The sequence below is a fragment of the Oncorhynchus clarkii genome, chromosome 19 (genome assembly GCF_045791955.1).
Source record: "Oncorhynchus clarkii lewisi isolate Uvic-CL-2024 chromosome 19, UVic_Ocla_1.0, whole genome shotgun sequence".
NCBI lineage: Eukaryota > Metazoa > Chordata > Actinopteri > Salmoniformes > Salmonidae > Oncorhynchus > Oncorhynchus clarkii.
Genome location: NC_092165.1, coordinates 32,440,887 through 32,467,640, shown reverse-complemented (window position 1 = coordinate 32,467,640; position 26,754 = coordinate 32,440,887). Strand labels below are relative to the sequence as shown.

General features: G+C 45.5%; 1 protein-coding gene across 2 annotated transcripts in view; it reads left to right on the top strand.

Moving 5' to 3' along the window:
- The window catches only part of LOC139375052 (A kinase (PRKA) anchor protein 6), a 181,932-nt gene that overhangs the window by 43,095 nt on the left and 112,083 nt on the right, over positions 1–26,754 (top strand). For both annotated transcript variants that reach the window (XM_071116434.1, XM_071116435.1), the window contains 2 exons: positions 7,242–8,912; positions 21,172–21,294. In XM_071116434.1, coding sequence (XP_070972535.1) covers positions 7,242–8,912; positions 21,172–21,294 — 1,794 coding nt within the window. The remainder of the gene's footprint in view (positions 1–7,241; positions 8,913–21,171; positions 21,295–26,754) is intronic.

Here is a 26,754-nt window from a genome sequence, read left to right as displayed (position 1 = left end):
TCACCTTTATTTAACCAGGTAGGCTAGTTGAGAACAAGTTCTCGTTTACAACTGCGACCTGGCCAAGATAAAGTAAAGCAGTTCGGCACAAACAACAACACAACAACACATGGAATAAACAAACATACAGTCAATAATACAGTAGAAAAAAAGTATATACTGTGTACAGTGTGTGCTAATGAGGTAAGATAAGAGCTGTAAGGCAATAAATAGGCCATAGTGGTGAGGTAATTATGATATAGCAATTAAACACTGGAGTGATAGATGTGCAGAAGATGAATGTGCAAGTAGAGATACTGGGGTGCAAAGAAGCAAAATAAATAAATAAATACAGTATGGGGATGAGGTAGTTGGATGGGCTATTTACAGATGGGCTATGTACAGGTGCAATGATCTGTGAGCTGCTCTGACAGCTGGCGCTTGAAGTTAGTGAGATACGAGTCTCCAGCTTCAGCGATTTTAGAAGTTCGTTCCAGTCATTGGAAGCAGAGAACTGGAAGGAAAGGCAGCCAATGTAGGAATTGGCTTTGGGGGTGACCAGTGAAATATACCTGCTGGGGCGCGTGCTGCGGTTAAGTGCTGCTATGGTGACCAGTGAACTGAGATAAGGCGGGGCTTTACCTAGCTAAGACTTGTAGATGACCTGGATCCAGTGGGTTTGGCGACGAGTATGAAGCGATGGCCAGCCAACGAGAGCGTACAGGTTGCAGTGGTGGGTAGTATATGGGGCTTTGGTGACAAAACGGATGGCACTGTGATAGACTGCATCCAATTTGTTGAGTAGAGTGTTGGAGGCTATTTTGTAAATGACATCGCCGAAGTTGAGGATCGGTAGGATAGTCAGTTTTACGAGGGTTCGTTTGGCAGCATGAGTGAAGGATGCTTTGTTGCGAAATAGGAAGCCAATTCTAGATTTGATTTTGGATTGGAGATGCTTAATGTGAGTCTGGAAGGAGAGTTTACAGTCTAACCAGACACCTAGGTATTTGTAGTTGTCCACATATTCTAAGTCAGAACCGTCCAGAGTAGTGATACTGGACGGGCGGGCAGGTGCGGGCAGCGATCGGTTGAAGAGCATGCATTTAGTTTTACTTGCATTTAAGAGCAGTTGGAGGCCACAGAAGGAGAGCTGTATGGCATTGAAGCTCGTCTGGAGGTTAGTTAGCACAGTGTCCAAAGAAGGGCCAGAAGTATACAGAATGGCGTCGTCTGTGTAGAGGTGGATCAGAGAATCACCAGCAGCAAGAGTGACATCATTGATGTATACAGAGAAGAGAGTCGGCCCGAGAATTGAACCCTGTGGCACCCCCATAGAGACTGCCAGAGGTCCGGACAACAGGCCCTCCGATTTGACACACTGAACTCTATCAGAGAAGTATTTGGTGAACCAGGCTAGGCAGTCATTTGAGAAACCAAGGCTGTTGAGTCTGCCGATAAGAATGTGGTGATTGACAGAGACGAAAGCCTTGGCCAGGTTGATGAATACGGCTGCACAGTTATGATATCGTTTAGGACCTTGAGCGTGGCTGAGGTGCACCCATGACCAGCTCGGAAGCCAGATTGCATAGCGGAGAAGGTACGGTGGGATTCGAAATGGTCGGTGATCTGTTTGTTAACTTGGCTTTCGAAGACTTTAGAAAGGCAGGGCAGGATGGATGTAGGTCTGTAGCAGTTTGGGTTTAGAGTGTCTCCCTCTTTGAAGAGGGGGATGACCGCGGCAGCTTTCCAATCTTTGGGGATCTCAGATGATATGAAAGAGAGGTTGAACAGGCTAGTAATAGGGGTTGCAACAATTTCGGCAGATAGTTTTAGAAAGAGAGGGTCCAGATTGTCTAGCCCGGCTGATTTTTAGGGGTCCAGATTTTGCAGCTCTTTCAGAACATCAGCTATCTGGATTTGGGAGATTTTTGATGCACGGCAATTATACAGTGGTGGAAAATATAAAAAAGTAAATGTATCAAAAGTAAATGTATAAATCATTTAAAATTCCTTATAGTAAGCAAACAAGACGGCACAATTTTCATATATACACTGCTCAAAAAAATAAAGGGAACACTAGAATTACACATCCTAGATCTGAATGAATGAAATATTCCTATTAAATACTTTTTTCTTTACATAGTTGAATGTGCTGACAACAAAATCACACAAAAATGATCAATGGAAATCAAATGTATCAACCCGTGGAGGTCTGGATTTGGAGTCACACTCAAAATTAAAGTGGAAAGCCACACTACAGGCTGATCCAACTTTAATGTAATGTCCTTAAAACAAGTCAAAATGAGGCTCAGTAGCGTGTGTGGCCTCCACGTGTCTGTATGACCTCCCTACAAAGCCTGGGCATGCTCATGATGAGGTGGTGGATGGTCTCCTGAGGGATCTCCTCCCAGACCTGGACTAAAGCATCCGCCAACTCCTGGACAGTCTGTGGTGCAACGTGGCGTTGGTGGATGGAGCGAGACATGATGTCCCAGATGTGCTCAATTGGATTCAGGTCTGGGGAACGGGCGGGTCAGTCCATAGCATCAATGCCTTCCTTTTGCAGGAACTGCTGACACACTCAAGCCACATGAGGTCTAGCATTGTCTTGCATTATGAGGAACCCAGGGCCAACCGCACCAGCATATGGTCTCATAAGGGGTCTGAGGATCTCATCTCGGTACCTAATGGCAGTCAGGCTACCTCTGGCGAGCACATGGAGGGCTGTGCAGCCCCCCAAAGAAATGCCACCCACACCATGACTGACCCACCGTCAAACCGGTCATGCTGGAGGATGTTGCAGGCAGCAGAACGTTCTCCACGGCGTCTCCAGACTGTCACGTCTGTCACATGTGCTCAGTGTGAACCTGCTTTTATCTGTGAAGAGCACAGGGCGCCAGTGGCGAATTTGCCAATCTTGGTGTTCTCTGGCAAATGAAAAACGTCCTGCACGGTGTTGGGCTGTAAGCACAACCCCTACCTGTGGATGTCGGGCCCTCATACCACCCTAATGGAGTCTGTTTCTGACCGTTTGAGCAGACACATGCACATTTGTGGCCTGCTGGATGTCATTTTGCAGGGCTCTGGCAGTGCTCCCCCTGCTCCTCCTTGCACAAAGGTGGAGGTAGCGGTCCTGCTGCTGGGTTGTTGCCCTCCTACGGCCTCCTCCACGTCTCCTGATGTACTGGCCTGTCTCCTGGTAGCGCCTCCATGCTCTGGACACTACGCTGACAGACACAGCAAACCTTCTTGCCACAGCTCGCATTGATGTGCCATCCTGGATGAGCTGCACTATCTGAGCCACTTGTGTGGGTTGTAGACTCCGTCTCATGCTACCACTAGAGTGAAAGCACCGCCAGCATTCAAAAGTGACCAAAACAGCATAGAAACTGAGAAGTGGTCTGTGGTCACCACCTGCAGAACCACTCCTTTATTGGGGGTGTCTTGCTAATTGCCTATAATTTCCACCTGTTGTCTATTCCATTTGCACAACAGCATGTGAAATTTATTGTCAATCAGTGTTGTTTCTTAAGTGGACAGTTTGATTTCACAGAAGTGTGATTGACTTGGAGGTACATTGTGTTGTTTAAGTGTTCCCTTTATTTTTTTGAGCAGTGTATATATTTTTACCGATAGCCAGGGGCACACTCCAACACTCAGACATTATTTACATACGAAGCATTTGTGTTTAGTGAGTCCACCAGATCAGCGGCAGTAGAGATTACCAGGCATATTCAATTGATACGTGCGTGAATTGGACCATTTTCCTTTCCTGCTAAGCATTAAAAATGTAACGAGTGCTTTTGGGTGTCAGGGAAAATGTATGGAGTAAAAAGTACATTATTTTCTTTAGGAATATAGTCAAGTAAAAGTAGAAGTTGTCTTAACACCACTGGAATTATAATAATGGTAAACTAATAAAAACATTAAAACAGGGGCCTAATGATAAAACAGATGCATTTGCCATTGGTAAAGAGATCGCATTGCAGTATGTCGTCTATTTATTTTACTTTTATTATATAGGCCTAAATCATAATCATATTACATGTAGCTCCTTTTCTGACATAACTTTAAATGATTCCCGCTACACAACAAATAGTAGGCTACCATTTATCAATCACTCATTCAATAGCCAAGCATGCTTGACTGTATGGGTAGGCTACAGTATTGCTATGCAATAGGATTAGGAGCGCCGACATCATATCCTATTTCATGTCAGAGCGTACACCAGGAGGCAAGGCAGGAGATAGAAACACAATAATAATGGATAAACAAAATGGTGTGGGCTGTAGCATTTACTTTTGAATTGTTCGAAATTGCACAGTCAGTGTTTTGGCACTCGCATTTTTTAGTTTGGAAAAGTCACTGCGTCATTCTATCCACACCTCAACAGATATATGATCACATTTGCCATTGTCTTTTTTTTTGACTATCATGGCCCAGTTCCAACATCTTCAAATCATACAGCAAATGAGGATGTTTCTGTTACCATAAAAGGTGAATGGAGGGCGTTTTCCAAGCGAGGTTGTAGCACTCGTTCATGATCGCACAAATATAATATGGCTCTGATTTGTCATTGAAAACATTTGTACTCTTGAGTATACAAATCCAGGTGAAGGCTAAGATCCTTTATTGATATCACTTGATAAATCCACTTCAATCAGTGTAGATGAATGGGAGGAGACGGGTTTAAGGAGGATTTTTAAAATATGGAGACAATTGAGACATGGATTGTGTATGTGTGGCATACAGAGGCTGAATGTGTAAGACGAAGATTGAAGTGCCTTTGAACAGGGTATGGTAGTTGGTGCCCTGCACCGGTTGTGTCAAGAACTGCAAGCTTTTTCACGCTAAACAGTTTCCTGTGTGTATCAAGAATGATCCACCACCCAAATGACATCGAGCCAACTTGACACAACTGTGGGAAGCATTGGAGTCAACATGGGCCAGCATCCCTGTGGAACGCTTTTGACGTCTTGTAGAGTCCATGCCCTGATCAGTTGAGGCTGTTCTGAGGGGGAGGGGGGTGCAACTCAATATTAAGAAGGTGTCCTTAATGTTTTGTACACTCAGTGTATATATTACTTGTGACAGTTTGCTAAATCTATAGAGGAAGAGGCGAAACGAGGGATAACCGGGCCCAAAATCATTCTTCTCCAGCAGGTGGAGTTTTTTGTTTTTTTTACTTCACCAAGCGAGGAGTTTTTCTTCTGAGGTCAATGACAGTGTTGAATTTGGTTAACAAAAAATATAATTACTTATTTGCTACGCGTGTGTGGCTTATGTGATCAAATAGAAGTTTTGTAATTCTTAGGTTTTTACGAGTGTACTGATATAAGTAGGACATTTAACATCCTGGCAACTTTGAGAAAAAACACTTTATATCAGAGTTGTGCCTGTTGTTCACATGCGTATCTGCCCTCTCATTGGCTAGAATGTTCTCACCTGCCTTCCATTGTTGAAGAAATGTATTTTCATTGTTACAGCGGCCACTAGAGTATCTGGTCAATATAATGTAGAATCTGTGATGAATCCCAATAATTTATACATTCTAGAATCTCCACCTATGCCACAATTGTGTAAGAAATGTATTCACGGTTGATAAATGAGGCCCCAGGTGGTTTGTCATTATTGATAGACAACAATAAATGTTTTTGCCTCTTCCCCACTCACTTTACAGAATAAAACATTACAACGCTTGTCTTTCATAATTTGGTCAAGCATGCATGGTTATGAAGGTTGAGCTGGCTTTTGGCATGTCATGTCTAAATGTTCTAATCTTGCCAATGGAAAGAGTAATTCAAGTAGTTGGCAATATCAGAGGGTTTCGTGATGAATGAGCTGTGTTCGTCGTTTTGCCAAAATTTTATCTAAGGTGTTTTAATATCATCCTTTATAAAAACAAATATTTGTTTCCTAGTGTACTGTCTTCTTTTTTTGTTTATTCAATTGTATGCCAAATGGAAGGGAAATAAAGTGTCAGCTATTAAAGCAGGTTCTGCTAAGGTTCTGTGTCTGAGCAGGCCTTATTAAATTATATGATTGCACAGGCAGAACAATGAAAGGATGTGTGTGTGTTCACTGGATCTCCTGGCCTGTCCACGGGACATGCTGTTCTCTTCAGTCGTCCACTGGATATCCTGACCTGTCCACGGGACATGCTGTTCTCTTCAGTCGTCCACTGGATCTCCTGGCCTGTCCACGGGACATGCTGTTCTCTTCAGTCGTCCACTGGATCTCCTGGCCTGTCCACGGGACATGCTGTTCTCTTCAGTCGTCCACTGGATATCCTGACCTGTCCACGGGACATGCTGTTCTCTTCAGTCGTCCACTGGATCTCCTGGCCTGTCCACGGGACATGCTGTTCTCTTCAGTCGTCCACTGGATCTTCTGGCCTGTCCACGAGACATGCTATTCTCTTCAGTCGTCCACTGGATATCCTGGCCTGTCTACGGGACATGCTGTTCTCTTCAGTCGTCCACTGGATATCCTGGCCTGTCCACGGGACATGCTGTTCTGTTCATTTTGTTGTTTAGGAGACACACTCCCACACACTGTGTACATAAAACACCGGGTAAATGGAGAGAAACATTTTGAGAGAAAGAAAAAATGGCCAAGTTACACTTCAAAGACTGTCCATCCAGTGTCTTTTACATAGAGAGTGCAGTGCACACCACCCTGTGGCCCATGCAGGAATTACTGCTGATGACTCCATGGATGTGCAATTTTATTTACTGTAGTATAATGTAGACTCTTAGGAGTTGCTCCTCTTTTATGTTGGAAACCACAACCCCTTTTGGTTTATTTAAAGAGGCGATCTGCGATTGATACATAAATGCTTTTATTCAGCCTTTGATTATTGAAGAATATAACGTATAAATCCCTCATGAGCTTAGTTCAACTGTCATACATTATCAGAACCCAAAATATCAGCTTGTTTTACTATATAATGTAAGCAATTTTAAATAAACACTGTATAGTTTCAAAACATGGTTAAAGCTATAATTTTGATCTAATGGATGGTCAGTCCTTGTATCCATATCTTTGTCTAGCGATTTGGGAGTGGTTACATTTCTCCAGCCCCATCCCTCAGCTGTTTACCAAAACAGTGGCAGGCTGGCGCTTTGTTGTTGTTTTGAACTGCAGATTGTCCCTCTAAGGCATTGTAACTTGAATATTCGGAGTTAACTTAAGTGGTGTGTTAATCATATGTTTCTCTCCCCTCCGTGTGTCGTCGTCCCCCCCCCCCCCCCCACCCCCAGACTCGCCTGGATGCTCTGACTGAAGTGGACGACTGTGGCCAGCTGACCATTAAGTGCAGTCAGGACTACTTCTCCCTGGACTGTGGCATCACAGCCTACGAGCTCAGCGACTACAGCCCCAGTGAGGACCAGGAGGGTACCAGGGGACCAGGCCAGGGCCAGGATCCCCGGTGTAGCTACCCCGGGTTGGAGAGAGACTTGCCAGAGCTCATCCAGAGTGTGGATCTGCTGACCATCACGGTCAAGCAGAACCAGAACCAAGGGGTCGTCCCAGAGCAGGAGGAGGAGGGGCCAGGGACCTCCATAGAGAGACTGAAAGACACACTCTGTAGCGGAGGAGAGGACAACAATCCTGCACCAGGAACCACAATGCACTGCAGCACGCCCCAGAACGAGAGCACTCTGCTCTCCAAGCGCCCACTCCAGGGCAGCGTGAGTAACGAGGTGTCCCCCACCCAGCCCTCCCTGCCGAAGAAGCCCATGTACCTGGAGGGAGAGGCTGAGACCAGCCTCAGCCTGAGGAGATCCACACTGCCTTCCTCTCTTCAGTTCCAGGCAGACCTGAGCCGGAGCACCCCCTCCCTTCTGGACCCTCCAGATCGCTCCAAGTTCTGGCTGGAACTGGACGCTGTGTACCCCAGCAACGCCAGTCAGTCCTACAACAGCCTGCATGCAATGAATGACAGGAACCTGCAGGCCAGCAGACAGATCGAGGCGGGACGGTACCAGAGACAGGGGGGCCCTGCTGGAGCTCACATCCCCCTGCAGAGGAGCTCCTCAGAGGCAGGGCGGGGAGGCCATTTCCCCCAAGACATCTCCCCCATCCCCATCCCCTTCTCAGGCACTGGAGAATGCAACAGGGACATGGATGATCCACAGACAGTCAGAGACACAAACAGCCCCCTACTTTCTCCCATGAGGGGACCCTTGGACCACGAATCCCATGACGAGGCCTCCAGCGAGGACTCCAGTCCCCTCAAAAAAGCAGCAGACTGGATCATCCAGCGCCAGGGGCCCAAGCGGCACCTCCAAGCCCAAGCCTTAGCCGAGGCTAGCCCTAACCCCAGCGAGGAGCGGTGGTTTGGGTCAGATGAGTTCTTGGCTCTCCCCGCCCAGCTGAAGAAGACAGAGATGCTGGCTATGAAGCTGGAGACCCTGGCCAAGGCGCTGCCCCAGAGACCCGGCCACCAAGGACACCACGAGTCCATTCAGGATGTGGACGACTGGGAGCTGACTGAGGTCAACTCAGACTGGGAGGGCGATGGCCCGGGCAGCCCCAACCCCACTCTGGGCCTCCCCAACCTCCAACAGCCCTACAAGAGGCCCTTCCGGGTGGGGATGGGGCATTTCTCGCCCACCTCGTCCAGCGACATGGCTCCGTCCCTGGATGAGAGCCTTGAGTCGGGCCCCCTCAGTGACCTACTGTCTGAGGACGAGGCCTGGAGCTCCGGGGAGAGTAGGATGAGAGACAACAACAGGGGCTGGAGCTCCGGGGAGACCAGAGGGAGCTCTACTGGCTCCAGAAGGAGAGACAGCAATAGGTTACTGCTGCAGCCCACCACCACTACCATGGCCCCCCACATAGAGACACAGTGTAAACCCCTCATCCAACAGCTGCAGGATGACATCCAGCACCACGGCAACCACCCAGACATATGGGGCAAGATAGAGGTAAGGAGAGCCACAGCCTCTGTCACACACAGTTTTACTGCAATGCTGTTGTTGTTTCAAGCATGGGTTATTCTATTACCTGACATTGACAGTAGATGGCTCCAACGTTCATGTATTCCCAAACTAGAAAGTGTTGCTAAATCCTTCCCGCTCATAATGATGGTGTCTATATGAATTCAAATGTCAACACATATTGACCCGTGTGGCTACGAAAAAAAGTCTGAAAATGTCTGCACTCACTAAATCAAATTTATTTATATATAGCCCTTCGTACATCAGCTGATATCTCAAAGTGCTGTACATAAACCCAGCCTAAAACCCCAAACAGCAAGCAATGCAGGTGTAGAAGCACGGTGGCTAGGAAAAACTCCCTAGAAAGGCCAAAACCTAGGAAGAAACCTAGAGAGGAACCAGGCTATGTGGGGTGGCCAGTCCTCTTCTGGCTGTGCCGGGTGGAGATTATAACAAAACATGGTCAAGATGTTCAAATGTTCATAAATGACCAGCATGGTCGAATAATAATAAGGCAGAATAGTTGAAACTGGAGCAGCAGCACAGTCAGGTGGACTGGGGACAGCAAGGAGTCATCATGTCAGGTATTCCTGGGGCATGGTCCTATGGCTCAGGTCCTCCGAGAGAGAGAAAGAAAGAGAGAATTAGAGAGAGCATATGTGGGATGGCCAGTCCTCTTCTGGCTGTGCCGGGTGGAGATTATAACAGAACATGGCCAAGATGTTCAAATGTTCAAACTACTGTAAGACGCTCTGGAGAAGAGCGTCTGCTAAATTGCTGAGATGTCAAAAAAATAATAATAATAATATTCAAAGGTCAGTTGTTAAGTGACGGGTGCAGTATTGTGCAGTATTGATGAAGTGATTTATGAACAGATCAATCATTGCTGTCAACCCTGCTTATGGTAATATGACATTAGTACACAACATACAAGGAAAGGTTGCCTCCACCGTCAGACGGAGGGTTGAAGTTATTTGACAGTGTTTTAATACCTCCACATCAGAGGAGACGGTTTAACCTGCTTTTGAGGATCATTCAGCAAATGGTTGCCAAATAGAAAGCATGCTGCCTACCTGTATCTTCTGATCCAAGTCTGATATGCACATAATCAACATAATCCAACTTGACAACAAAGCCAGCCAGCACATCAAAAGCTTTGTGATACACGTTGCTCTCGTGTCTCCTCTCTACTCTCACATAGAGTAGCCTCATAGAAACCACTAACCAGTGCATTGCGACCTTCCTTCTCCTGCCTGCCTCTCATGTTAATGTCTCCCATCCAACGATGTAATTAGACCATTAGGTAAATAATGAAGAGCATGTAATCAAGTCTCTGAAGGAGCTGGGAGCTAATTGATGATTTGATGAGAGTAAGAGACCCAGGAAATCTGCAGGACAATATACTCAGAGAGAGAGAGAGAGAGAGAGAGAGAGAGAGAGAGAGAGAGAGAGAGAGAGAGAGAGAGAGAGAGAGAGAGAGAGAGAGAGAGAGAGAGAGAGAGAGAGAGAGAGAGAGAGAGAGAGAGAGAGAGAGAGAGAGAGAGAGAGAGAGAGAGAGAGAGAGAGAGAGAGAGAGAGAGAGAGAGAGAGAGAGAGAGAGAGAGAGAGAGAGAGAGAGAGAGAGAGAGAGAGAGAGAAAAAATACCTGACTGACCCGAAATGTAAGGAAACCTTTGACTACTGTATGTACAGACTCAGTGAGCATAGCATTGCTATTGAGAGAGGCCGCCGAAGGCAGACCTGGCTCTCAAGAGAAGACAGGCTATGTGCACACTGCCCACAAAATGAGGTGGCACTTCCTAACCTTCTGCCAAATGTATGACCATATTAGAGACACATATTTCCCTCAGATTACACAGACCCACAAAGAATTCGAAAACAAATCCAATTTTGATAAGCTCCCATATCTATTAGGTGAAATACCACAGTGTGCCATCACAGCAGCAAGATTTGTGACCTGTTGCCACAAGAAAAGGGCAACCAGTGAAGAACAAACACCATTGTAAATACAACCTATATTTATGTTTATTTATTTTCCCTTTTGTACTTTAACTATTTGCACATCATTACAACACTGTAAATAGTCTTTATTCTTTTGGAACTTTTGTGAGTGTAATGTTTACTGTACATTTGTTTATATTTATTTCACTTTTGTTTATTATTTATTTCACTTGCTTTGGCAATGTTAACATATGTTTCCCATGCCAATAAAGCCCTTTGAATTGAGAGAGACAGACAGACAGACAGACAGACAGACAGACAGACAGACAGACAGACAGACAGACAGACAGACAGACAGACAGACAGACAGAGTATGAAAGCGAGACAGACAGACAGACAGACAGACAGACAGACAGACAGACAGACAGACAGACAGACAGACAGACAGAGTATGAAAGCGAGAGAGAGAGACTATTGAGTCATTCTTTAACACATGAGGGGCCCTGCTGCCTTTCAGAGATATGATATTCTCCTCCGTAGCCAGTGAACCTCAGCCCCGATGAGCCTCGGTCCTGAGTGACTCCATGGTATCCTGTTCATCCTCCCCAGTGGGTCTCTGCCATCACAGGGATGTCTGAATGCCATTTTCTCCACAGCCCTGGACAATGTCAATGTTGGTAGGGTTTAATACGAGCCAGCCTGTGAATCCTACCTAAACATAACTAGTATTGTATAATCCTTTAGTATCAACATTCTCCACAGTATATGATTGAAGTTATATTGAATGTTATCTGTAGTTTCAGTCGGGTCCAGTCGGTAGTTTCCCATGGTCTGTAGCTATTCTGCCATGTAAATACTCTGTGTCTCAAATGGCTCCCTGGCTCCCTATTCCCTATATGCTTCTGACCAGAGCATTACGGGCCCTGGTCAAAAGTAGTGCGCTAAATAGGGAATAGGCTGCCATTTGGGACGCATTCTCAGTCTGTTGACTAGACGGTCTCTTCCTATTTATCTCCACTGTTAGTCAGCGAGTCACATAGTGAATTCTCTCCCGTTGGTAAAGCCTGATTAGCACAGTGGGGTTTTATTGCCACCTGCTGGCAGGAACGGAAAATTATGACTTTCTTCTCTTTGGGAAAAAAAGATAGAATTCACACGTCGCCTTGTCTACAATGCCCACATATCAATAGAGCAACATGTTGTTGCATATATAATGCGTTCATTTTATGCATTGAAAAAAAGGAATTGACATCAAATGATTGTTGTTATTATTCTGTAATGCATAACCCACCTTTTATCTTTCTATTGCTTATTACTGAGTGTTAGATGCTAAGGTTGCCACTTTGGCGAATACATAGGATTATATGTACAAGACAGTCAGACATCTCCATGGTTCACGTACAATCTGAGGATTAGCATATCCTCTCATCCTTCTCCTCTCTGTATCAGGATGGAAGGCTGAGGCTGAAAGAGAGGCAGCCAGGCTGGGGTTGTGAGGCTGGGACTGAGAGAGAAGTTAGGGCTGGGACTGAGAGAGAAGTTAGGGCTGGGGCTGAGAGAGAAGTTAGGGCTGGGGCTGAGAGAGAAGTTAGGGCTGGGGTTGAGGCTGGGGCTGAGAGAGAAGTTAGGGCAGGGGCTGAGGCTGGGACTGAGAGAGAAGTTAGGGCAGGGGCTGAGGCTGGGACTGAGAGAGAAGTTAAGGCTGGGACTGAGAGAGAAGTTAGGGCTGGGGCTGAGGCTGGGACTGAGAGAGAAGTTAGGGCTGGGGCTGAGGCTGGGACTGAGAGAGAAGTTAGGGCTGAGGCTGGGACAGAGAGAAGTTAGGGCTGGGACTGAGAGAGAAGTTAGGGCTGGGGTTGAGGCTGGGACTGAGAGAGAAGTTAGGGCTGGAACTGAGAGAGAAGTTAGGGCTGGGGTTGAGGCTGGGACTGAGAGAGAAGTTAGGGCTGGGACTGAGATAGAAGTTAGGGCTGGGGCTGAAGCTGGGACTGAGAGAGAAGTTAGGGCTGAGGTTGAGGCTGGGACTGAGAGAGAAGTTAGGGCTGGGGTTGAGGCTGGGACTGAGAGAGAAGTTAAGGCTGGGACTGAGAGAGAAGTTAGGGCTGGGGTTGAGGCTGGGACTGAGAGATAAATTAGGGCTGGGGTTGAGGCTGGGACTGAGAGAGAAGTTAGGGCTGGGGTTGAGGCTGGGACTGAGAGAGAAGTTAGGGCTGGGGTTGAGGCTGGGACTGAGAGAGAAGTTAGGGCTGGGACTGAGGCTTGGACAGAGAGAGAAGTTAGGGCTGGGGTTGTGAGTAGGGTTTGACGTATCCAGATTTTCATACCGTGATACCGTTTCTGTACCATACCGGGGTATACGGTATTACCGAATGTGCAAACAAGGGGTGCAATTTAAAACAAAATAATAGATGTACGTACAGTTGGAAGTTTACATACACAGTCACTAAAACTCATTTTTCAACCACTCCAAAAATGTCTTGTTAATAAACTATAGTTTTGGCAAGTCGGATAGGACATCTACTTTGTGCATGACGCAAGTAATTTCTCTAACAATTGTTTACAGACAGATTATTTCACTTATAATTCACTGTATCACAATTCCAGTGGGTCAGAAGTCTACATACACTAAGTTGAATCTGCCTTTAAACAGCTTGGAAAATTCCAGAAAATTATGTCATGGCTTTAGAAGCTTCTAATAGGCTAATTGACGTAATTTGAGTCAATTGGAGTTGTATCTGTGGATGTATTTCAAGGCCTACCTTCAAACTCAGTGCCTCTTTGCTTGACATCATGGGAAAATCAAATGAAATCAGCCAAGACCTCAGAAAAAATTGTAGACCTCCACAAGTCTGGTTCATCCTTGGGAGCAATTTCCGAACGCCTGAAGGTACCACGGTCATCTGTACAAACAATTGTACGCAAGTACAGTGCCTTGCGAAAGTATTCGGCCCCCTTGAACTTTGCGACCATTTGCCACATTTCAGGCTTCAAACATAAAGATATAAAACTGTATTTTTTTGTGAAGAATCAAAAACAAGTGGGACACAATCATGAAGTGGAACGACATTTATTGGATATTTCAAACTTTTTTAACAAATCAAAAACTGAAAAATTGGACGTGCAAAATTATTCAGCCCCCTTAAGTTAATACTTTGTAGCGCCACCTTTTGCTGCGATTACAGCTGTAAGTCGCTTGGGGTATGTCTCTAACAGTTTTGCACATCGAGAGACTGACATTTTTTCCCATTCCTCCTTGCAAAACAGCTCGAGCTCAGTGAGGTTGGATGGAGAGAATTTGTGAACAGCAGTTTTCAGTTCTTTCCACAGATTCTCGATTGGATTCAGGTCTGGACTTTGACTTGGCCATTCTAACACCTGGATATGTTTATTTTTGAACCATTCCATTGTAGATTTTGCTTTATGTTTTGGATCATTGTCTTGTTGGAAGACAAATCTCCGTCCCAGTCTCAGGTCTTTTGCAGACTCCATCAGGTTTTCTTCCAGAATGGTCCTGTATTTGGCTCCATCCATCTTCCCATCATTTTTAACCATCTTCCCTGTCCCTGCTGAAGAAAAGCAGGCCCAAACCATGATGCTGCCACCACCATGTTTGACAGTGGGGATGGTGTGTTCAGCTGTGTTGCTTTTACGCCAAACATAACGTTTTGCATTGTTGCCAAAAAGTTCAATTTTGGTTTCATCTGACCAGAGCACCTTCTTCCACATGTTTGGTGTGTCTCCCAGGTGGCTTGTGGCAAATTTTAAACAACACTTTTTTATGGATATCTTTAAGAAATGGCTTTCTTCTTGCCACTCTTCCATAAAGGCCAGATTTGTGCAATATACGACTGATTGTTGTCCTATGGACAGAGTCTCCCACCTCAGCTGTAGATCTCTGCAGTTCATCCAGAGTGATCATGGGCCTCTTGGCTGCATCTCTGATCAATCTTCTCCTTGTATGAGCTGAAAGTTTAGAGGGACGGCCAGGTCTTGGTAGATTTGCAGTGGTCTGATACTCCTTCCATTTCAATATTATCGCTTGCACAGTGCTCCTTGGGATGTTTAAAGCTTGGGAAATCTTTTTGTATCCAAATCTGGCTTTAAACTTCTTCACAACAGTATCTCGGACCTGCCTGGTGTGTTCCTTGTTCTTCATGATGCTCTCTGCGCTTTTAACGGACCTCTGTGACTATCACAGTGCAGGTGCACTTATACGGAGACTTGATTACACACAGGTGGATTGTATTTATCATCATTAGTCATTTAGGTCAACATTGGATCATTCAGAGATCCTCACTGAACTTTTGGAGAGAGTTTGCTGCACTGAAAGTAAAGGGGCTGAATAATTTTGCACGCCCAATTTTTCAGTTTTTGATTTGTTAAAAAAGTTTGAAATATCCAATAAATGTCGTTCCACTTCATGATTGTGTCCCACTTGTTGTTGATTCTTCACAAAAAAATACAGTTTTATATCTTTATGTTTGAAGCCTGAAATGTGGCAAAAGGTCGCAAAGTTCAAGGGGGCCGAATACTTTCGCAAGGCACTGTATAAACACCATGGGACCACGCAGCCGTCATACCACTCAGGGAGGAGACGCATTCTGTCTCCTAGAGATGAACGTACTTTGGTGTGATAAATGCAAATCAATCCCAGAACAACAGCAAAGGACCTTGTGAAGATGCTGGAGAAAATGGGTACAAAAGTATCTATATCCATAGTAAAACGAGTCCTATATCGACATAACCTGAAAGGCCGCTCAGCAAGGAAGAAGCCACTGCTCCAAAACCGCCATAAAAAAGCCAGACTACAGTTTGCAACTGCACATGGGGACAAAGATCGTACTTTTTGGAGAAATGTCCTCTGGTCTTATGAAACAAAAATAGAACTGTTTTGCCATAATGACCATTGTTATGTTTGGAGGAAAAAGGGGGAGGCTTGCAAGCCAAAGAACATCATCCCAACCGTGAAGCACGGGGGTGGCAGCATCATGTTGTGGGGTTGGTGCACTTCACAAAATAGATGGCCTCATGAGGTAGGAACATTATGTGGATATATTGAAGCAACATCTCAAGACATCAGTCAGGAAGTTAAAGCTTGATCGCAAATGGGTATTCCAAATGGACAATGACCCCAAGCATACTTTCAAAGTTGTGGCAAAATGGCTTAAGGACAACAAAGTCAAGATATTAGAGTGGCCATCACAAAGCCCTGACCTCAAATCCTATAGAAAATCTGTGGGCAGAACTGAAAAAGTGTGTGCGAGCAAGGAGGCCTACAAACCTTACTCAGTTACACCAGCTCTGTCAGGAGGAATGGGCCAAAATTCACCCAACTTATTGTGGGAAGCTTGTGGAAGGCTCCCCAAAACATTTGACCCAAGTTAAACAATTTAAAGGCAATGCTACCAAATACTAATTGAGTGTAAGTACACTTCTGACCAACTGGGAATGTGATGAAAGAAATCAAAGCTGAAATAAATAATTCTCTCTACTATTATTCTGACATTTCACATTCTTAAAATAAAGTGGTGATCCTCACTGACCTAAGACAGGGAATTATTTCTAGAATTGAATGTCAGGAATTGTGAAAAACTGAGTTGAAATGTATTTGGCTAAGTTGTATGTAAACGTCCGACTTCAACTGTATGTAAGAATGCTGTTTATTGACTACAGCTCAGCATTCAACGCCATAGTACCCTCCAAGCTCGAGTCCCTGGGTCTGAACCCCACCCTGGGTCTGAACCCCACCCTGGGTCTGAACCCCGCCCTGTGGGGTGTATGAAAGGTGTATGTAAACTTCCGACTTCAGCTGTATATAAAAAAAATTGGCGGAAGCACAAAACAATTTAGGCAACAGAGATGTTGATCCAGGAGGGGATTGAATATCTCTGCTGGAACCAAGAAGCTTGATCTTGACATCTAGCCACTTACCTAGCAAGTCAGCCAACCAAATGCATAGCAGGAGCCCTGAGATGGATATCATTTATTTGACACATCTTAGATTTCTTATAGTTATATTTAACTATATTGAACTAGTTATAAGCATAGCACGCACCCCTGCAGCCCCTGAAAAATACTGTAGTTATTTCGAAATACCCAGTATACAGTATAAATGGTATATTGCCCAAGCCTAGTTGTGAGGCTGAAGCTCAGACTGAGACAGAGGCTGATGCTGAGAGAGAGACAGCCAGGCTGAGATTGGGGCTGTGAGGCTGGGAGAGAAGCTGAGGCTGTGAGGCTGAGTGAGAGGCAGCCAGGCTGAGGTTGGGACTGTGAGGCTGGGAGAGAAGCTGAGGCTGTGAGGCTGAGAGAGAGGCAGCCAGGCTGAGGTTCGGGCTGTGAGGCTGGGGCTGAGGCTGGGACTGAGAGAAAAGCTGAGGCTGTGAGGCTGAGAGAGAGGCAGCCAGGCTGAGGTTGGGGCTGTGAGGCTGGGACTGAGAGAAAAGCTGAGGCTGTGAGGCTGAGAGAGAGGCAGCCAGGCTGAGGTTGGGGCTGTGAGGCTGGGGCTGAGGCTGGGACTGAGAGAAAATCTGAGGCTGTGAGGCTGAGAGAGAGGCAGCCAGGCTGAGGTTGGGGCTGTGAGGCTGGGGCTGAGGCTGGGACTGAGAGAAAAGCTGAGGCTGTGAGGCTGAGAGAGAGGCAGCCAGGCTGAGGTTGGGAATGTGAGGCTGGGGCTGAGGCTGAGACTGAGAGAAATGCTGAGGCTGTGAGGCTGAGAGAGAGGCAGCCAGGCTGAGGTTGGGAATGTGAGGCTGGGGCTGAGGCTGAGACTGAGAGAAATGCTGAGGCTGTGAGGCTGAGAGAGAGGCAGCCAGGCTGAGGTTGGGGCTGTGAGGCTGGGGCTGAGGCTGGGACTGAGAGAAAAGCTGAGGCTGTGAGGCTGAGAGAGAGGCAGCCAGGCTGAGGTTGGGGCTGTGAGGCTGGGGCTGAGGCTGGGACTGAGAGAAAAGCTGAGGCTGTGAGGCTGAGAGAGAGGCAGCCAGGCTGAGGTTGGGGCTGGGGCTGAGGCTGGGACTGAGATAAATGCTGAGGCTGTGAGGCTGAGAGAGAGGCAGCCAGGTTGGGGCTGGGCCTGAGGCTGGGACTGAGAGAAAAGCTGAGGCTGTGAGGCTGAGAGAGAGGCAGCCAGGCGCGCCACCTGAGATGATACGTGTCACACAGGGAGGTGATTGATTACATTAGCATGCGGGCCTCTGGAGATGACTTCATCCTCATGGCAACAGACAGCTGGCAGCTGAAGGTTCTACTGGGAGCGTCTCAGGGGCCTAGTCAAGTGTGACGCTACTGACGAGCAGAGCCTTCCTTCCCTCCATCCTTCCTGTCTCTGTCTCTCTCTTCCTCTCTTCTTTTTTATCTCTCTCCTTTCTCCGCCTGTCTCTCTCTTTCTTTTCTCTCTCTCTCTGCCTCTCTCTCTCTTTCCCTGGGAGAAGTTCGGAGGGGATAGATGGGAAGAGAAGGGATGTTGTTCATTCATGTTATTCATATGCTTTTCCTTCTGCCTGCCTGCCTGGTGCATTACACTGGCCCACAAACCCATTCTGTGACACGCTAGGCCCTGCCGTTAATGCTGTTGTGACCAGGGGCTGTGTATTCATCTTGGTTGAAAGCTTTACTGGTGGAGAGGGAGGATGAAAAGGAAACGCACATAATGTCCCTGTCCTGGGGGATTGTGTTCTAGTCTCAGTGTCTGTTGATTTCCATTGACTGGGACAATTCTGCTGTAATGTACCTATCTCACTGGCTAATATGAGCAGCTTACTGCTAGCCTACTGCACGCAGACAGGACATTAATGCAATGTATTTTTTTAAATGAGAAAGAGAGAGGGAGAGAAATGCAAGAGAGAGAGAAATATGCAAGAGAGAGAGAAATATGCAAGAGAGAGAGATAAGAGGGAGAGATACGAGAGAGAGAGAGAGATGCAAGCGAAAGAGAAAGAGAGATGAGATGAGAGAGAGAGATACGAGAGTGTGAGATGCAAGAGAGAGAGAGAGGCAAGAGAGAGATATGCAAGAGAGAGAGATGCAAGCGAAAGAGAGAGAGATGAGTGTGAGATGCAAGAGAGAGAGAGAGAGAGATGCAAGAGATAGATGCGAGAGGGAGAAATATGCAAGAGAGAGTGATGCAAGCGAAAGTGAGAGAGAGATGAGAGATACGAGAGAGAGATGCGAGAGAGAGAGATACGAGAGCGAGAGATGCAAAAGAAAGAGAGAGAGAGAGAGAGAGAGAGAAGAAAAGCCAAAATGTGCAGTTTTGGCAGCCAAATATGTGTCCTCCTGCCACAACCTGAGGGACAGCCAGTGAAAAGTGCAAAGTAACGTCGATAATATTTCCCATCTTGTTTTGTTTTGTCTTTCATACCAGGTCATGTGTCTTCTCAGTCATGTTGACACTGGTCTACTACCATTGCTTTAATGTATTGTTGTTCGCATTAATATTGTTGTTGTAGTTGTTGTTAATGGTAATCCCATGTCCACTCCCATGTCCACTACTACTATAATTAAATTATAAATATATATATATATTTTTTATTTTTCGATATGTATACTTTGACAATGTAAGTAATAATGAACTTGCCATGACAATAAAGTTAATTTAATTTAATTGAGAGAGATGCAAGAGAGAGAGAGAGAGACAGAGATGTGCGAGAGAGAAATATGCAAGAGGGAGGGAGTAAGAGAGAAGTATACAATAGAGGGGGAGGGATAGCGTTTGTTAGTGACTGAGATACTGTAGGTCCTGGGCAATGATCAGTCCCCACTACACTAACATCACCATCCAGGCCCTGCTATTTGGATGACACTGATGCTACACCCTATGTACCAACCTGCCAGGACCCTGCCTCAGACCCAGCCCCATCCTGCCTCTGACCCAGCCCCATCCTGTCTCTGACCCAGCCCCATCCTGCCTCTGACCCAGCCCCATCATTCCTCAGACCCAGCCCCATCCTGCCTCAGACCCAGCCCCATCCTGCCTCAGACCCAGCCCCATCCTGCCTCAGACCTAGCCCCATCCTGCCTCAGACCCAGCCCCATCCTGCCTCTGCCTCAGACCCAGCCCCATCCTGCATCAGACCCAGCCCCATCCTGCCTCAGACCCAGCCCCATCCTGCCTCTGACCCAGCCATCCACAACCACATCAAAGCCTGTCTAAGAAGTCAGGTCCAAAAACGTCAATACTGGGGCTCTATCCGCGTCTGAAGAGAGGTCATTTATATCAATATCTTTGATTTTCATCACTGTCAAATAATGAGCAGGAGGCCTGCCATGGAGAGTGAGATAAATATAATCATATTGAATTCTGGGGTCATGAATGCAATTACTGAACACCACTCAATGAGTCAAGGTTTACTGCGTCTATACACCGTCCACCAGGGGCTGCAGCACTGGATGTACAGATCTGAGGTAGTAATTACTGAAATACCACGCTAGTTACCGCCCGCGCCAGCGCCCGCCACAGTCCTTGTCTCTGTCCTTCTGCTCAGGGAGAGGAAAGGAATGCTAGGGAGGGAGGTGAAGAGAGACCGTTGTCAATGTGTTGGAATCAAGTCGCTTCCTTTCCTTGCCAGCGGATGGCAGTAGTCACACACCACACAGCAAGCCTCTCCTCCGTCCTCCCCTTTTTGACTAAGCACCTCTAACTGATCAAGGGCAATGTTACTGACGGGAAATCTCCCCCATCAACCCGTTGTTTGTGTGTATAAACTGATGTGTATACCCTCAACTATCAAATGTTCTCCCTTTGAAATCAAGTTTTGCCCTTGAATCAATTCAACCCAATGTTGGTAGTTTTAACTCGAGAGGTGAAATATCACTAAACAACAACAGGACTGTAGTCGCTGCTGTAGATTGACTTTAGTGTCTGTGGATGTGGCATCACTGACAATCCTACCTCTCTGTCTGTCTCTCTCTCTCTCTGTCTTTCTCTCTCTGTCTCTCTCTGTCTCTCTCTGTCTCTCTCTCTCTCTCTTTCTCTTTCTGTCTCTCTCTCTCGCTCTCTCTTTCTCTTTCTTTCTCTCTCTCTCTCTGTCTCTCTCTTTCTCTTTCTCTGTCTGTCTCTCTCTCTCTCTGTCTCTCTCTGTCTTTCTCTCTCTGTCTCTCTCTGTCTCACTCGCTCTCTCTCTTTCTCTCTCTGTCTCTCTCTGTCTCTCTCTCTCTCTCTTCCTCTGTCCCTCTCTCTGTCTCACTCGCTCTCTCTCTTTCTCTGTCTCTCTGTCTTTCTCTGTCTCTCTCTCTCTCTCTCTCTCGCTCTCGCTCTCGCTCTCGCTCTCGCTCTCTCTCTGTCTCTCTCTCTCTCTCTCTCTCTTAGGGCTTTGTGAGCAAACTAGATGAGTTTATCTGCTGGCTGAGGGAAGCCCTGGAGACCACAGAGAACTGGATGCCACCCAAAGCTGAAATGGACAGCCTCAAGCTCTACCTGGAGACACACCTGGTGAGACACACACACACACACACACACTACCCAAAATATAGAGATCGAGACAAAATAGCATGCTCTCTCTGTCTATATCTCTCCCTCTTTGCCTCTCTCTCCCTCTCGTGCACACACATGCAAAAGGCAAATAGGCTTACAGAGATTAACGTGCACAGTGCCTAACTGCATGTGGATGTAAACAGCGAGACATGCTGCATCCTTGCAATCACTCACACTCTCAAGAGCAAACATATGTGCAGGCGCGCACACATACTCGTACACACACACACACACACACACACACACACACACACACATACTCGTACATCACACACACACACACACACACACGCGCACACACAGACATACACACATTCACACTTTCCACACACATTTGCATACATCCATAGAGACCAGCAAATATGTATTGGCAGAGCTCCCTGCTGACTGCCTCTCTGCATATGTATACATGTATATATAAACATGTATATACTCTGTTCTTCATGCCAACAACACGAACACCGAGTACACACACATTTGTATTTTATCACTAACCTTGTACAAAACTGTGTGTGTGTGTGTGTGTGTGTGTGTGTGTGTGTGTGTGTGTGTGTGTGTGTGTGTGTGTGTGGGGGGGGGGGGGGGGGGGGGGTACATACTGTATATCTCCACCAGCATCAGAGGTTTGTTGTGGAGCAGGGCAGCCACGTTTGTCATTTTGGGCCATGGGGAAGGAAGATGTAGTTATGTTTTACTGGGATGGGCTTCAAATGTTAGTATTGATTGAGACGGCCCTACCAGACGCACTTGTTTTCCTCAGTCAACCTGTGCTCCAAGGCCACTGAGGGGAGCTGCTCCCAATTGAATGTTTTTGGGGTTGGGCTCCAGCTGGCACTTGGCGTTGTGGTGGGGGTTGGGTGTTCAGGGGAATGAGTCTTGCTGAGCGCGGCGGCGAGCTGCCCCTGGGAGCACGGTAACGAGAGGTCTGCGAGCCCAGGCCGAGCGGACTCCTCTTTATAAGGCATTGAGAGATGGCGCAAAATGAAACGGCTATTGATTGAGCTTGATGGCCGATCCAGCTCTTTGAATCACATTAACGAGGCCACTCTGCACCGGTGGCAAATGAACAGTCAGGACAAGAGGCCCCCCAGTTAGAGAGAGGGGGTGGGGGGATGACACTAGCCAGGGGGTGTCACAACCCTTAACACATAGACAGTTACACAGGAAAATATATAGATACAACCCCATCTCTCTCTCTCTGTCTCTCTCCGTCGCTCTGTCTTTCTCTTTCCGTCTCTCTCTCTCTCTCTCTCTCTCTCTCTCTCTCTCTCTCTCTCTCTCTCTCTCTCTCTCTCCTCTCTCTCTCTCTCTCTCTACCTCTCTCTCTCTACCTCTCTCTCTCTCTCTCTGTCTCTCTCTCTGTCTCTCTCTCTGTCTCTCTGTCTCTCTGTCTCTCTCTCTCTCTCTCTCTCTCTCTCTCTCTACCTCTCTCTCTCTACCTCTCTGTCTCTGTCTCTCTCTCTCTCTCTCTCTCTCTCTCTCTCTCTCTCTCTCTCTCTCTCTCAGGAACCACTTGCATGTACAATTTCAATGTCAAATCTCAATGTCATCACATTTAGCTATATGATACTCTACTCGAAAATATGCTAAGGTGAATAAATTTAAAAAATCTGATCAAATAGAATTGGAAATAAAATGCCAAGCCACTTTTTTAGCTGATGTTGTTATTATGTTAGTCGCCAGGTATCTTCCTCTCCGGCTCCGAGTGAGCCGATTCATTTCCACATGCCTTCCCAACTCCCACCTCCTCTGCAACCTCTGAGCCTCGCTAACACCCTCCTCCATCCTCCACTACACCTCCGCAGGCTTTAACTCCATCCCAACCTGTGTGTGTGTCTGTATGTGTGTGTGTGTGTGAGCCCTGTCCCTCCACATCCCCAGACGCGTCCATACATGACGGCGTTCTTCAACTCTCCCTCTCCCTCTGTCTCGGTGAGATGACGGCTCTGCCCTGTCTGTGTGTCTGTCTGTGTGTCTGTCTGTGTGAGGTGATGTGGGGATTACAGTCCTCTCGCCTCAGCCTAAACCATAGAGGAGCGAGCAGAGGGGCGAGGCGAGGGGAGCGAGGGGCTCGAGTTCCAGCGGCTTCATACTGTAGCACATCTAGAGGTGTCAAATCAGCAATAACCCACCTGCCCCCAGCTAAATCCACCCAGAGCCCCCCAGTCTCTGCTGCTAAACTCTCTGGTTGCATCCCAAAGGGTACCCTATTCCCTATAGAGTGGGCTCTGGTCAAAACGAATACACAAATATGTAGGGAATAGGGTGCGGTTTGGGCCACATGCTCTCTGCTGCTGCACTGCAGTCTGCCTGCTCCACTGGACACATCATGGTATATATATCAGATCATATCGTACAGCAAACACGGATACTGTCTGTATCACAGTATGAACCAGAGAAATACTAGGACATTTTCTTACTTTATATGGTATAAACATTTCATCCTTAGTTATGAAACGATTGGTACCTATTTTGATCAAGTACAGTATAATAAAGGGCATTTCAAAGAACTATTTATCAACTGTTTATGAACTATTTATCAACTGTTTATGAACTATTTATCAACTGTTTATGAACTATTTATCAACTGTTTATGAACTATTTGTCAACAATTTATCGACAATGTCAGTTTGAAGATGTGGCATGCATAAGGCATAAACTGTTACCTTTTCTCATAAAGGATTAGACGGCCGGTCATCATCGACGACTGTCAATGTTTTATTATAGACACTGTAGACATACATTATCTAGACAGCATGGTAGAGAGCTATACCCTATATCACAGTGTGATGGATAGCTTAGTGTTCTATTCTATGCCCTTCTACATTTTCACTTCAAAAAAAAACATACGGTCGAATAAAAACGCTATTATAATTTGTAATACTTTCTAATCTGCTGTGGAATAATTCAATGCGACTGCCTTCCTCCAGTGGTAGATATCTAGTTCTAATGTATTAGTGTTGACTTGTTCTAAGCTATCACAGAGCCGAGAGGCTATCAATCCCCTGTCCATCTGGGGGATCATAAATCCACCCGCCAGGAGATGTTACCTTGTCATCTCTGACGAATACCTTCAGGTGACCATCTGTCACAGGCCCATATCCCCTCATCGCTGGTGGCACCAAGTTTGCTGGATTTTCTCGGTCTCATTTAAAGATTGCAGCCTAGCACTTGAATCGGAGTACTATACATGGTACGGTAATTCACTCCCGCTCTATCTAGGTAGGAATGTTTTTGTAAATGAAGTCCAAAAACGATTGGAAGAATCCACTATAACATGAATACACTGTAAAAACAAACAACAACCAAAAAACATTTTTAAAAACCCCACAAATGTAGTTCCTTCAACTGATTATTATTAAGGAACTGGTTCCACAGTCTTTTCTTTTTGTTTAATAAACTTTTAGGTCCAAGTGTTACCGGAACTAAAAACTGTTGGCCCAAACTTAGCTCCAACTTGAGAACTTTGTCAAAAATGTAGTGTTTGCTCAGCTTATCTCATGTGTTCATTCAATTATAAATGAACAATTGGGCATCTTAACTAAGAAAAAGGCTGTGCAACTGGTTACACACACACACACACTCAAACTGTGCTTTTAACATGCAATGTTTTCAGCTTACATATTTGACATACATGATTGCATTGTGCGTGTTCATTTATACAGTAATTATTATCAATATGTCATCACCTGGGATTTGAACTCACAACCTCTTGGTTCATGGCATTCCTATCTTCCTGCTACGACACCATGTCTGTGTCAGTTATCAGTTAATCTGACTCTTCTCTCATCATTGAAGACTGGAATGCTTTTAACCAAGAGGTTTTGAGTTCAAATCCCAGGTGATGACATGTTGAATATGAATGACTGTAAATGAACACGCACAATGTAATCATGTATGTCAATGTATGTCTAATATGTAAGCTGAAAACATTGCACACTGTGTGTGTAACTAGTTCCACTGCCTTTGTTTAGGTAAGATGCCCAAATAATCATTTTATAGTTGTATAGTTGAATGAGACTGAATGAGACTATTTGAGCTTTTTTTTTGCATACGTTTTCTCATGTTGGAGCTACGTTTGGGCCAACTAAAAATGTTAAGTTCAGGTAACACTTTGACCAAAAGGTTAGTAAACCAAAAAAAATAAACTGTGGAACCAGTTCCTTAATAATATTTAGTTGAAACAACTACATTTTTGTGTGTGTGGTCTCTTGGTCACACCTCTTACAGTATATGGATCAGCATCAGATGTTTTGGGTTTGTGTCCCAAATGGCACCTTATCCACCTTCTCCCCTGTATAGTGCACTGCTTTCAAAGTGGTGCTCTATATAGGGGATAGGGTGCACTATATACAGTACCTTCAGAAAGTATTCACACTCCCTGACTTTTTCCACATTTGTTGTGTTACAGACTCAAATTAAAATGGATTATATTTAGATTTTGTGTCAGTTGCCTACCCACAATACCCCATAATGTCTAAGTGGATTTCTGTTTTTAGAAATGTTTACAAATGAATAAAAAATGAAAAAGCTGAAATGTCTTGAGTCAGTAAGTATTCAACCCCTTTGTTATGACAAGACTAAATACGTTTAGGAATAAAGAATATCTTAACAAGTCACGTAATAAATTGCGTGGACTCAGTGGTGGAAAAAATACCAAATTGTCATACTTGAGTAAAAGTAAAGATACCTTAATATAAAATGGCTGAAGTAAAAGTGAAAGTCACCCAGTAAAATACTACTTGAGTGAAAGTCTAAAACTATCTGGTTTTTAATATACTTAAGTACCAAAAGTAAAAGTATAACTCATTTCTAATTCCTTATATTAAGCAAACCATACATTTATTTTTAAATGTATGGATAACCAGGGGCACACTCCAACACTCAGACATCATTTACAAATGATGTGTTTAGTGAGTCCACCAGATCAGAGGCAGTAGGGACGTCCAGGGATGTTCTCTTGATAAGTGCGTGAATTTGATTTATTTTCCAGTCCTACAAAGCATTCAAAATGTAATGAGTACTTTTGTGTGTCAGAGAAAACGTAAAGTAAAAAGTATAGAATTTTGTCAAAAATATAAATAGTAAAGTACAGTTACTCCTCAAAAACTAGTATTTTCACTTAAGTACTTCACACCACTGCATGGAGTAACAAGTCACATAAGTTGCATGGACTCACACTGTGTGCAAAAATAGTGTTTTTTGAATGACTACCTCATCTCTGTACCCCACACATACAATTATCTGTAAGGTCCCTCAGTCGAGCAGTGAATTTCAAACACAGATTCAACCACAAAGACCAGGGAGGTTTTCCAATGCTTCGCAAAGTAGGGCACCTATTGGTAGATGGGTAAACATTTAAAAAGCAGACAGTGAATATCCCTTTGAGCATGGTGTTTATTAATGACACTTTGGATG